General features: G+C 42.2%; 1 protein-coding gene across 1 annotated transcript; it reads left to right on the top strand.

Annotated features, from left to right (window-relative positions):
* The first annotated feature begins 2,814 nt into the window (after window positions 1-2,814).
* Window positions 2,815-13,563, top strand: LOC121709196 (short transient receptor potential channel 7-like). Its single transcript, XM_042092382.1, has 12 exons — window positions 2,815-2,877; window positions 5,082-5,850; window positions 7,857-8,039; window positions 8,307-8,471; window positions 8,740-8,956; window positions 9,266-9,499; window positions 11,604-11,868; window positions 11,957-12,152; window positions 12,254-12,475; window positions 12,611-12,694; window positions 12,868-12,943; window positions 13,268-13,563. Exons 2-12 carry the CDS (start codon window positions 5,083-5,085, stop codon window positions 13,402-13,404), a joined length of 2,547 nt encoding a protein of 848 aa, XP_041948316.1. The 5' UTR covers window positions 2,815-2,877; window position 5,082; the 3' UTR covers window positions 13,405-13,563.
* Window positions 13,564-13,938: the final 375 nt, after the last annotated feature.

The raw sequence follows: 13,938 nt of genomic DNA, 5'->3' as shown, positions 1-13,938 counted from the left end.
TGCCATTCTGTACAAGAACGTAGAGCAGGTGATCAACATCTTCACCCACGACAAGAACGGGCAGCTTCGCCACTACTCCAGCGGAGCAGTTCTTCAGCTGGAGAAGGGCGACACAATCTACCTTAGCTTGGAGAACAACTACCAGCTCTATGACGATGCACACAATCACAATACTTTTGGAGGCTTCCTACTTTTCCCAATGTGAGAGGGCAAGAGAGCTCAGTCACTGATTAAGCAATCTATGAAGTATAATTCAAGGTCATGCTATGTTGTTGAGTATCTGCTGTATCAGAGACAGAAAGTTGAATAAATATGTGAGAAATCATTATGGCTGTCTTTGTATTTTGTACATGGTCCTGTTCATGATTCTAATGTTGTCGTTAAATTATGCTGTTCAATAATGAACCCATACACTATGATATTCTAAAGCCTATAACTTGACTAGACAAATAAATAGAATCTACAGATGACCTGATTTAAAGAGAGGACTCTGGTTTCAGGCAATTCTGAAGACATGAAACGATTTGGGCATCAAGAAAATGATCTCATTCTTTTCTCAGTTGTAACAGCAGAGGGAGCCAAACCCCATGAAAATAGCAGACATATCCAATCAGCACTAAGACCAAAAGCAGTGTTTTGCCCATCAAGGCACAGGGAGAGTGGAACCAGCTTTTAAGCTCTCACTCTGACGTTCCACACAGAGTGCTCACAGTACAGCCTATAAACCATCTGCCCCCTTTCCTCTACAAGAAAGTAATAGAAAGAACACTCTCCAATGTCCTTCCGCCTCGCCAGTCAGTTTGGTCTCCTTTTGGTCTCCATTTGGTCTCTATTTCATTTGTCCTTGTCCCATTACCCACCACCACCCCATGCTCCTCCCATGTGTGGATTAGGACAAATCTGTCTGCTTTGTTAATGACTGGTAGTGTTTTATGACTGTGCTGAAGCATGTGCTGGGGGTGGAAGTAAGTTGTCTGAGCAGGTATATAATCCCTGTAGCTCATCTGTCATGTTATATTCTGGTGTTGTGAATACCTCCAGTTAAAAAACAGTGTTTTTCACACTTTTAGCTCTAATGTAAATCAGTGATGAATCACTTACTCTGACAACATTGCAGTGACATTTTTTTTCTGCACACACACACACACACTACACACCCTACTATGTTGATAACCAAACAGATCTTTTGATAACTCTGTTGTTGAATGTGTGCAAGTGACAGAATATGGCTCATAATATGGCATACTAAATGTTCCCGGATTCAGTGTTATCATTTGGCAGCAATCCCAGTTTACAAATGAAATATACAACTGATTTCCTTACAGATTGGTAAAAATTATTTTATAAACAACATCTGGAAATGAATTCTGGAAATGAGCTCTGTCCATTTTGGGACACTGCTGTATTATATAACACCTGCTAGGCTTCTGTTCAGATACCCCCAAAGGACATCACATATTGTGGGGGATTCGTTGCACAAGCAACAGTTTGCTGAGCCCACCTGGATAAACATGGCGGCCCCTCACTGAGCTCCAGTGTGCTTTGGCTATCGGATGATGAGGTACACCGGAGAAGGAATGTCTGTAATGTTAGATTCACAACATTTACAGAAATGACATGTTACAGTAGTCATGCCATGCAAAAAGCAAAACAGATGTATCTTAAATCCCATATTATATGTTCAACATTTGTCACCGCTTCAGTTCCCGTGGCTTTGATGTAATTTATGGTGATGAACACCAATTGCAACCATATGCCAATTGCATGCATAATTATGATAACATGAAAATCATGTAGCTTCCAGACAGCTGTGGAGAAGACCAGTGAGCACATTATGTCATCCTAATGCCTTCCCTGGAAAGCGTTTGGTCTGGTGGCTCATTGAGTTACGTTCTCCTCTGGACATTGGACAATTGTGTTTGTGGCCTGGTTCACATTAGATTAAAAATGCACACCCCATCCCTGTCTCCCAGTTCAGATAGGTAAGCCTGGCCCTTTGATGTGCATCAAAGCAGCCTGACAGCTGATCTGTGAAGCTCAGAGACAGCCACCCATCCATCAGAAAACCGATGAGGAGATTTACAGGATATGTGCTTGCATTGAAAGTGGCATCTTAATGTAATTTTATATGGAGCAACAACACACCTCAAGCCTTGAGTCTTCTCTCAGATCTTTTAAGAGGTATTGGTCTTCCAGCCTTCACTTTGCTCTGGGATCTGTATAGACTGGTCTATAGGCACAGGGAGAGCCAGGATTCAGTTTTTGCAAATTGTGTTCACATTGATGTGAAAAGCTCTGGACTTCCTCCAAGGCAAACCAATGGGTAATGCTATTTGTTGGCTATATGTCTTTGTAGTAACTTCATGCATGTATCTATGAACGCTTATGTCTAGCTTGTGTATGCAGAAATGTGGGCTGGTAATTCAGAAATTTAATCTCAGAGAAATCCTTCAATATGAATGATGGTTGCGTGTTTTCCTTTGCCTGATGAATAGCTGTCCCTCCTCAACTTAAAAAAGAGTATGTCTGGAGGTGTCCCACGCCGCTTGAGTCTGGATCTCCTCTGGCTGACCACCCGTTCATAATTGATGGCAATAGCATGGAACATACACGGCGCGGTGAGCCGCCCACGCTCAACCGGTGTATGACGCTACCTGGCGCCCTGTTTCGACGGAAAGCAGATGCGCGCCGCACAACTGAATTTGGTATTGCCGGTGCCATTAGCAACTCCGCGCTACAAGCAGTCGCAATAACGGCCACCACGGAGGAACCGGGCGGGGTGGCTGAACTTTTGGAGAAACGATGCCAGGCAGGACAAGTGCTTCACAGTTTCTCATATAATCATTGGGATTCCCAAAGGGTTGGCTCTCCACAAACGTAAGTGCAACTCTTTTTGTTCATAGCATTAGCTTTACTCTGTTCACTGTTCACACCATTCTCCCTAAAAATAAAACAAAATAAATACATATTCAAATAACTTAGCAGCCATTGTAGTTATTCAGCTAATTTTCGTATTTATATTCAATCTGCATATGATATATTTCCAAGACAGTGCAATTATCTTAAATGTATTTCTGGGTAAATCTATTAATCATACACATTTACACACACACACACACACACACTCACACGCACACACACACACACACACACACACACACACATAGGGAGGATGGATGGGAAAGGCACATATCTAACAACCAGTAGCATTTCATGAATATACATCACTGTGATGGGGAAAGTGGATTGCTTATGCGGCTGCATGCACTACTGATGAAGTTGGAACTTCCCCTGGATTGTCAATTAACTCCCATTTTCTGGCTCACCAGTCTGTCAACTCAAATCCGTCCTCTGGCTCTGAACTTTAAGAACTACATCTATATCCCTCAGAGTTTCTCAGAGTTTTTTACATGTATTTATTATTTTTATTATTATTATTATTATTATTATTATTATTATTATATCACATTGATCTTACTATAGGATACAGAGTGTGATATTTTACCAGGTATAATTACGCTTTCAGGACTTATCAACACATTTACACACAAATACGTATACACACACACACGCACACACACACACACACACACACACACACACACACATACAAAATCTCATTTGCCTCGGCAGCCTTTCAATTGGTAAATCTCATTGTGAAGGATTTTTGCTTTAGGAGACATTGGTGTTTCGAAGATATTCTCAAATTAAAATTTGACAATCAGTTCCTATACACCTGGACCATATGAGTCAACATGTACTGTATTGTATTTGCACTCAGAATGGTGTAGCCTTTCAGTCATTCAGTTCATGGTTTCACCTGGTCATAAAAAGACATGAAGCTCATCAGTTTTCACTTCATGGGTCAGATATATTTGTGTGGAATTGTTATTATAGCTTATGAGTGATTCTTATTCAGTTTCTGGAAGTTATTTGGGAGCTATCCAGATGAGGTGAGAATGGATTAGATGAATGAGTATTTAATATTTATGCATATGCCTAATTAGGGCTGTGCAAATATCATTTTGATCGAATCAATTTGAAATATGACTTTCAACAATTATGAAAACAACATAGTCAAAAAAACAATGCTCTCATTTTGTCTTTATAAATCCATAGCAGTCCTTTGTTTTACACAGCTGCTGTATGCATGATCGTTTTTGCATTACTTTGTTTTTACTTTTTTCCCCTAGGTTAATTATATTTAAAAATCCATACATTTCACTCCATTCCTAAGATGCACTTAATGAAACTAGGATCCATGTGATCTTCATCTTTACATTATACACAGAAGTCTATAATGCCTACTGTAGGTCTATTTCAATTGTCAAGTTGTAGTTCAGTGTCTGAATTTGTCTTGTCTAGGAGCTTACTGTAGGTATTACATTATATCACCAGTGTATGTGTGCATTTTAAAAATGTTTTGATTGAATTGCCTTTCAAAGACCTTCAATGCACTTCATACAGTTTGACCAATTCATATTTAAGCTGACATTTTCTTCCACTGAGGGATTTTCATTCACAGCACTATCAGAAGGGGAGGACATTCTTATGACATGTGGGAATTGCTTAGTGCCTCTTGGTGTTGTCCTAATCAATATCTTCTCCATTGTGTTCTGGTCGACTGTGTTAACTTGCACATCATCTCTGAAATCATCAGTTGGATAACCATAACATTGATGCATCATCTTTTGCTGTCAATGGATGCTTTCATTCATTGCCTGGTTTATCACTCCTTGACAATTGTACACAAACAATGCAATTTTCATGGATGTATGAAAACATTTGTTGTTGAAGTAAGTAAGTCAAAGTAATGAGAAGTAGTAGAATTAATGAGAAATTGCTTTTATGATGTGCACAAGGGACTAGATGATGTACGTGGAGGTTGAACTGGTAGTTCTTTTTTTTAATTCTGTACTGGTACATTTTAATTATTGTCTGAAAAAATGTGCTAAAGCGACTGAGAGAAACTCTAAGAAAGAAAATGTGTATCTGTGCTGTGCTGTAAATCACTTTAGATGAAAGCATGAGCCACATGAATATGCAAAATATAATTTTCCCCACAATGCTTTTCCCCATAGAATGGAGGCCATTAACAGGAGGCACACCACCCTGAGGGAGAAGGGCCGGCGGCAGGCGATCCGCGGCCCGGCCTACATGTTCAATGAGCGTGCCACCAGCCTGACGGCCGAGGAAGAGCGCTTCCTGGACGCTGCAGAGTACGGCAACATCCCTGTGGTGCGCAAGATGCTCGAGGAGTCCAAGACGCTCAATGTCAACTGCGTGGACTACATGGGCCAGAACGCCCTGCAGCTGGCTGTGGGCAACGAGCATCTGGAGGTGACCGAGCTGCTGCTGAAGAGGGAAGGGCTGGCCCGTGTCGGGGACGCCCTCCTGCTGGCCATCAGCAAGGGCTATGTGCGCATCGTGGAGGCCATCTTGGCTCACCCGGCCTTCGAGGGCGGCCTGCGGCTCACGCTGAGTCCCCTGGAGCAAGAGCCGCTGCGCGACGACGAGGACTTCTACGCGTACGACGAGGACGGCACGCGCTTCTCGCAGGACGTGACGCCGGTCATCCTGGCGGCACACTGCCAGGAGTACGAGATCGTGCACACGCTCCTGCTGAAGGGCGCGCGCATCGAGAAGCCGCACGACTACTTCTGCAAGTGCGGCGAGTGCGCGGACAGGCAGCGGCGTGACTCCTTCAGCCACTCGCGCTCACGCATGAACGCCTACAAGGGCCTGGCCAGCGCAGCCTACCTGTCTCTGTCCAGCGAGGACCCTGTGCTCACCGCCCTAGAGCTCAGCAACGAGCTCACACAACTGGCCAACATCGAAACTGAGTTTAAGGTGAGATGAATGTGAAGTGTGCAGTGTTAGGTGAAGCTGTGAAGTAGACAGACAGACAGACAGACAGAAAGAACGACAGACAGACAGACAGACAGACAGACAGAGACAGACAGACACAGACAGACAGACAGACAGACAGACAGACAGACAGAGACAGACAGACAGAGACAGACAGACAGAGACAGACAGGTTGTGAATCTGCCACATCCAGTTTTTCTTTTCTTTTCTTTTCTCATGTCCAGATAGTGTTCTACTTCATCTTCTCATCAACAAAATAAATAAAACTTTCGCTAACTGGATGCAAGAGGGAGGAAGGGCCTTGATAAATTGGCAAATCTTTACGCAATGTGGGTAGTGATAGTGTATAGGGCGCTCTGGTTCGGTAGCCTGCATGTCAGGTCATCGTAGTCATTTCCAGGGCTGTGGGGAGGGGCCGCGGGGAGTTAAAAGTGAAGCGCTGCAGTCGCACAGTGCAAGCTGCTGGAGAGCACAGCAAAGAAAATATTCAAACAGCAATAGCATGCGCTTTTTGAGATCACTTTACAGTAATCAGCCCAACCCCAAAACGCCACCGGCCCACCAGGAATCCTCCCAACTCTCCCGATTGCCACTCCGCTACTGCCTGTTCACCAGAAATATAACAGACGTCATGTCCTCAAAAATCATGAATGACGTTCATTATTCTTATTTGAAATGTTACTCAAAAACAGATTTCTGTCTTTGCAACTGATGCAGACAAATATTGATTGAGGCTGCCTGGTCTTCTTTAACACAAGCTTACCTGTAATATTCACAGGTTTGTTGTGGGTTATCTGGGGGCACTAAGACCTTTCATTTTGACACTAATCCATGCTTATGCAACTGAAAGACACCATAGTGCCCTGTGTCCTTTTAATAACCATATATTCAGACAAGTTCACACATCTGTGGCGTAAATCCTCAAAACAATTATGCCATGCTGTGGGAATGTTGTACAAAATGTGTCAGATACTTTTATTCATGTCAAGGGTATTTATCCATACAACTTGAAATGAATTGACTAAACAAGTGGGTCTTCTGTGGTTTTGATGTTTGTTTGTGGGAACATCCATTCAAACTGAGAATCCCTGAAGCAGCTCATTAAAACTTGCCCATGCATGCTTAATCTCTTTAGCATTAACGCATCCTCTCCAAGCCTCTCTCTCTCTCACTCTCTCTCTCTCACTCTCCCTCCCTTTCACTCGCTCTACCTCTCCTTTGCTCTTCTGCCATCTATAAGTGTGTGCTAACTCTGAAGTGGCCGTCTCATTTCTCTCCGCCAGCCATTCACACAAGGGAGGGCCAGAGCGGGACTTTCCTATCCAGTCTGTTGACTTCTCGCATTGTATTAGTAAGCCGTTAATTGAAAAGGGTCCAGGGAGAGCCTTGTATAATTGCCCCGCTGTTGAGCATTTGATTGATAACCGTCCCACGCACGCCTGTGACCAAGTCAGGGAATCAGAGACAACTCTCTTGTGTTCAAACACTGTGCGGTAGATACGTGTGCATTCTGAGGCATAATTACAGAATAAGAAATTCTCCTGTTTGGGGATAATGAAGATGGATTTTTGCCTTGTCTGTGTCTTTTCCCTGACATCACTGAAAGTGACGGAAAGTGTCTGACACTCTGGTGGGATTTCCCGTCATCAGCGCTGGAGTTGTTTTGAGATTGTAGGCTCTGGATGGAACGATCAGAGCCATTGTGTTACATCTATCCATCATTGTGAGGTGTGACCCAGGGGAGACGTTTCATTTTCATTGCATTCACACATATGCTTCCCCCATGCGATGCACCTACAAACCAATTCACTTTACTATATGATGTAGACTGACTGCTTGAAGACAACCTGCAGTGCAGTGTCACTGTACTTTGCTTTTCCTTTGTTTAATACATTTTGCTCCTGTACTCTCCATTATTTGTTTGCTGCAACAGTATAGTAACAATGCTATACTGATGTCACTGTGTGTGTTAATTGTTCTTTCCGTAGAATGACTACAGGAAGCTGTCCATGCAGTGTAAGGACTTTGTGGTTGGGGTGCTGGACCTCTGCAGAGACACTGAAGAAGTGGAGGCCATTCTGAACGGAGATGTGGACCAGAATCCAGCCAGCGAGCACAACCGGCCCTGCCTGAGCCGGGTCAAGCTCGCCATCAAGTACGAGGTCAAAAAGGTAAAGCCCACAGCTGAGAATATATAATTTGGCAGAACACAATTAACGATGTGCACAAGTGAGAATTTAATTGAAAAAGGCTGGGAGAGAGACTGTGAGGGAGTATCTGTTCTGTCTTACATGATAAAACAATGCCTCCTGTAAACAAAAAATGTACAACGATTTTGTGTCTAAGTGTTGGAAAAGAGTTTAATGTTTAAAAATACCACTATTGCTGTTTATAAGTTAATTTCATTATTTACCTGCTCTGCTCTGATCGGTGCCCAGTTTGTAGCCCATCCTAACTGCCAGCAGCAGCTCCTGACGCTGTGGTATGAGAACTTGCAGGGTCTCAGACAGCAGTCCATCGGGGTCAAGTGCTGGACGGTCCTGGGTGTGACCGTGGGGCTTCCCTTCCTCGCTCTTTCGTATTGGATCATGCCATGCAGCAAGGTAGCTGATACACTCACAAACCTGACATATGCACCCCCAAATATCTGATTTCAATACAGCACATTTTTTATTTTGTGTGGAAAGTCAAATAGATAGATAGATAGATAGATAGATAGATAGATAGATAGATAGATAGATAGATAGATAGATACTTTATTGATCCCCAAGGGCAAATTCAAGATGTGGATATATAAATATTCTCATATCAGGATACAATTTTGCATTCCATTTTAGTGTGTTTATGGTCTGTGTTTGATGCTCTCGTCAGCTTGGCCAGATCCTTCGTAGCCCATTCATGAAGTTTGTGGCCCACGCAGTGTCCTTTACCATTTTCCTCGGTCTGCTTGTGGTCAATGCGTCAGACCGATTCGAGGGAGTCAAAAACCTTCCCAACGAGACCATTACTGACCACCCTCGGCAAGTCTTCCGTGTGAAAACAACACAGTTCTCCTGGACAGAGATGCTTATCATGAAATGGGTCCTAGGTAAGTGAGTGCCAGGACTCTGTGTAATGTGTAATGCCAGATTGTGCTATTTAGCTCAGTACAAGCCCAACTGATCTCTTGGCCAAAATCACTGTATTTGCTGTGGTCTCCATTCTAAATGGGAATGCATGCAACCTCTACTTTCAGAACAAAATTTACAGAAAACTACTGCAATGTAGTCTTATATCACACACATAACTTAACATGAATTAATTGTTTTTTTTTTCCTTCATGATATTTCCTGGTTTTACTTCACATTATTTACATTTCCATTCAGTTGAGCAAACTCCTGTCTTCTGTCTGTAAAAGGAATGATCTGGTCAGAGTGCAAGGAGATTTGGACCGATGGGCCACGGGAGTATGCCATGCACCTCTGGAACATTCTGGACTTTGGCATGCTATCCATCTTTGTGGCGTCCTTCACAGCGAGGCTCATTGTTTTCCTAAGGGCTTCCAAGGCACAGCTGTATGTGGACCAACATGTGCTGGACACAGACCTAAGTAATGCCTCTCTGCCAGAGGAAGTGGCCTACTTCACCTTTGGTGAGTACTCCCAATCACACTAGTCACAACCACAATAGTATTATAATAGAATAAGACATGTTGATGGATTGCTATATTACTCTAGAGCAGTGCAGTGCAACAGTAATGCCACACAAAACACTGTGCCATGTTTTATATTGTTTTAGTTTGCTGTTGTTGGGCAATTCCATGCAAAGACCATCCTTACCATACACACACAAATAAAACTGTTGTTAAAATGTTAATTTAGGTCTATATTTTATTGTTTGTAACTGATCTGATTGAATTTAATGGAAAATTACACTCCTTTTACATTATAAATGATTTTGGTGTGCAACCATACAGAAACAAAATGTTTCACATAGCAATATTATACATATTTAAAAAGGGGATAAATGGACTCAAATTGTTATCATCTGACATACTGTTGTTAACTGGATTATCGTGTTGGCTGGAGAGGACAGCTGACTTTGCAGCTGGAGTTACTGTAACGTAGCAACCTCCTTCTGTTGCAGATGTGTTCAACCTACCATTAACGTGTAATTTGAAATATGACGCTCTACTATTTACAAAGGTTTACAACACGATGTGCCAGCATTTGAAGTGAGATCCTAATAGTCAGATCCTAGCTTATACCCACAGAGTAACATGAGTAACACCAGCAATAAACTATATGAGCCTTATACTCTTGCAACTCATGTGCATGTAAATGAGTGTGTGTGTGTGTGTGTGTGTGTGTGTTTGTGTGGGTGTGTGTTTATGTGTGTGTGTGTGTTTGTGCCTGTGTGTGTTTATGTTAATGTGTGTGTGCTTGCCTGTGTGTGTTTATGTCTGTGTGCTTGCCTGTGTGGGTATGGGCTAGGTTGATGCGGGCTCTTGACACTAATATACCATAAACATGTTGTCTTCTTGGGTGCAACGGTTCAGGGCCCGGTTTCCCGATAGCAATGGATACATGCACTTACGAGGGTTTTCTACGATTCATCTTAAGATCGTTGTTTTTTCCGACTGTTTCCTGAACATGCCTGTAGCGTGAACGCGCGTGCACGCGCGTGCACTGCTCTTAAGATGCTCTTAATAGGAGCTGTCCACGTTAATAGTTCTGAAATATCCTCTAATTTGGTGATGTCAGGTGACTGCCCCGTATGTTAGGGGAATGTTGCCATTAAACAACCAAAACCTAAACTTCAGGGAACATTCAGGAACGTTCCTGCAAACAAACACTTTCCCAGAATGTTCTGGGAACTATAAATTGTTAGCTGGGGTCACAGCTACCGTTTGAATTTCGGATCTACACATTAATTCACTTCAATACGAAAATAGAAACATTTTGACATCTGCATGAAAGTGAATATGACCACCGCTCAGTCCTGCACATTCTCTCCGCAAAAATAATTAATGCTTGTCAATTTGTCTCCTACTCCATCTTGCAACTTTTGTGTATGTAAATGAGTGTGTGCATGTGTGCGTTTGCTTTTGTGTATATGTGTGCTTCTCTGTGTTTGTGTGTGTGTGTGTGTGTGTGTGTGTGTGTGTGTGTGTGTGTGTGTGTGGATGCGTGTGTGTGCGTGTGGGTGTGTTTGTGCATGCGTGCGCATACATGTTTGTGTTTTTTTTCTCACTACTTACTTCATGGTACATATATCATGGTTTCGGCAGTTTCCTTAAAAATTCAGAGTTTGTAGAAAACCTGTAATCTCTCATAAAAGTGTGAGATCCATAACGCTGATAAAATGCCATGTATTCTTAGGATGTAAATGATTATATGAAATTTGAGGATCTGTCAGTATTCAGAGGACAGAGGTTACATTAAAAGTTATGCAAATGAATTCACTGATACTAATTTTGTCCATGCTCTGAGGCATTTTGTTTACCAATGCCAACACTCACATCCATAACACTGGAACTGCCCTGTTTGATTTGATTAGTTGCTGTTGTTTTAATGTTTTGACAATATTAGTTGTTTCGAAAAATCTACTTTCATTATATGATTGATCAGGCACATAATGTAAGTGAAAAGCAAAATCATTGCAAAAGACTGAAGGGGAGAGAGTAAAAATGTAAAATACTGCCACCTTGTGGCTATAATGACTGTTGTATGTGACTGCCTGTGTTCTCTTTTCAGCCAGGATCAAATGGGTTCCTTCTGACCCTCAGCTCATTTCTGAAGGTCTCTACTCCATTGCTGTGGTTTTAAGTTTCTCAAGAATAGCCTACATTCTACCTGCAAATGAGAGCTTTGGACCACTGCAGATCTCCTTGGGCCGCACAGTGAAGGACATATTTAAGTTCATGGTCATATTCATTATGGTCTTCCTGGCCTTCATGATCGGCATGTTCAATCTGTACTCGCACTATCTAGGAGCCAAGTACAACCCTGCTTTCACCACGTGAGTCCTGGCAAGATTTCTATTCAGAAGGACGTTGGCCATCTGAGGTGGCATCTATGAAATGTTTTTTTTTTTTTTTTTATTACAGGGTGGAGGAAAGTTTCAAAACCCTTTTCTGGTCCATCTTTGGCTTGTCTGAAGTCATCTCTGTGGTTCTGAAGTACGATCACAAGATTATTGAGAATATCGGCTATATCCTCTTCGGTGTCTACAACGTCACTATGGTTGTGGTTCTGCTCAACATGTTGATAGCCATGATCAACCATTCATACCAAGAAATTGAGGTTTGGCCTTTATTTTGATATGATTGAATATTAACTATAACTTCACTATAAAATAAACAGACAATTTTGATCTGATTTTTTTGCAACATTTACCATAACAGGAGGATGCAGATGTGGAATGGAAGTTTGCCCGTGCCAAGCTGTGGCTCTCGTACTTTGATGATGGACGCACATTGCCACCACCATTTAACCTGGTACCAAGTCCAAAGTCTTTCTACTACTTGGCTTTGCATACCAGGGCTTGTCTTGTAAGACTTTGCAAGTCCAAGGCATTCCACCATGAAAATCAGCTCGAAATGGACAAGGTCAACTCTCACTCAAAGGTCTGATATTTTATTTCAGGTCTATGTGAAAAGGGATTTGTGTTTGATTAGGTCATGATTCAGTTTTGCCGTTCAAGATTTTCTGTTGATGTGTTCGTTAATTTTGTTTGTTTGTATTTGTTTTCTTCATGACAGAAGTTCAACCGATTCAGAGCTCAGGATCGGGCACAAGATGAGTTCACAGTGCAAAACCCTATCAAACACCCAACACGCTACCAGGTACTGCCTAAGGACAATTCATATTGTTCTACTTATTAGAAAATGAATACAAGTTGTTATTTTATTGTTTTTTTTATAATCAGTATAAAAAGAAAGTGTGTGTCTTTTCATACTAAATGTGAATCTCCTTTTTTTTATTGGACTCGTTGCATTGATTTCGTTGTAATTTTTAGAAATTGATGAAACGGCTCATTAAGCGCTATGTCCTGAAGGCACAAGTCGACAGTGAAAACGACGAAGTCAACGAAGGTGAGGCCACCTAGTTGCACTCTCAGAGTGTGTAATCTTTCTTCATCAGACAGCTGGCGGGCATCCAAATCCCCCTGAGTCAGACAGACAGTAATTTTGTGAGTCACCCCCGCAACGCTGCTGCTGTGGGTCCAGATGAAACAGACACACTTTACTGTGTGTGTGTGTGTGTGTGTGTGTGTGTGTGTGTGTGTGTGTGTGTGTGTGTGCATGTGCGTGTGCGTGTGCATGTGTGTGTGCATGCAGGCATTTGTGTGTGTGCGTGTGTGTGCTTTTCCTGTACATCAAAGTGAACCCATTTTAAATATGCTATTTGTCCTGCAGGTGAGCTGAAGGAGATTAAACAGGACATCTCCAGTCTACGCTATGAGCTGCTGGAGGAGAAGTCACAGGCCACAGGAGAACTGGCTGACCTGATACAGCAGCTCAGTGACAAAATCAGCAAAACCAACACACCATGAGAGAGAAAGAGAGAGAGAGAGAGACACACATACACACACACAGACAGAGAGAGAGAGAGAGAGAGAGAGAGAGAGAGATAAAGAGGAAGATTACTGTTTCTACACAAAGCTCATTTCACAAAATATGTTAGACATGCTCTGATTTATTGGCCAATGATTAATCACTATTATTCACTGTTGTTACCTATGCCAAGGAGGTTATGTTATTTTTTCCTGCCATTTCTCTGTCTGTTTCTTTATTTGTCATGTCAGTCTTCTTGACATTTATGAAACTTATAGGAGGGGTGTAACAGAACCCATTGCATTTTGGAGTGCATACATGAATTATTTTTCACCTCCATTAACATTGTGAGACAGGGCATTTGGCCTAGGTGGATGAGTGCACTCTGATATCCTGTGTTGTTGATGGTATGAGCCAGCAGAATAAACAGTTTTAGTAAGATGAATATGAAAGTTATAAAACATGGGAACAGTTATACCAAAAATCCACAAGCAAGCATGTGTTGCTGGCACTATTTTATGCTGAAGATTATT

This window comes from Alosa sapidissima, chromosome 5 (genome assembly GCF_018492685.1).
Source record: "Alosa sapidissima isolate fAloSap1 chromosome 5, fAloSap1.pri, whole genome shotgun sequence".
In the NCBI taxonomy this organism is placed as follows: Eukaryota; Metazoa; Chordata; class Actinopteri; order Clupeiformes; family Clupeidae; genus Alosa; species Alosa sapidissima.
This window is presented reverse-complemented; position numbering and strand designations above follow the sequence as displayed.

Excerpts from the sequence above, each read along its gene's own strand:
- LOC121709196 (XM_042092382.1), top strand. The coding sequence starts at position 5,083 with ATGGAGGCCATTAACAGGAGGCACACCACCCTGAGGGAGAAGGGCCGG. Across the intron at positions 9,500-11,603 it reads AGTGGCCTACTTCACCTTTG|CCAGGATCAAATGGGTTCCT; the intron begins GTGAGTACTCCC and ends TTCTCTTTTCAG. Across the intron at positions 11,869-11,956 it reads TACAACCCTGCTTTCACCAC|GGTGGAGGAAAGTTTCAAAA; the intron begins GTGAGTCCTGGC and ends TTTTTATTACAG.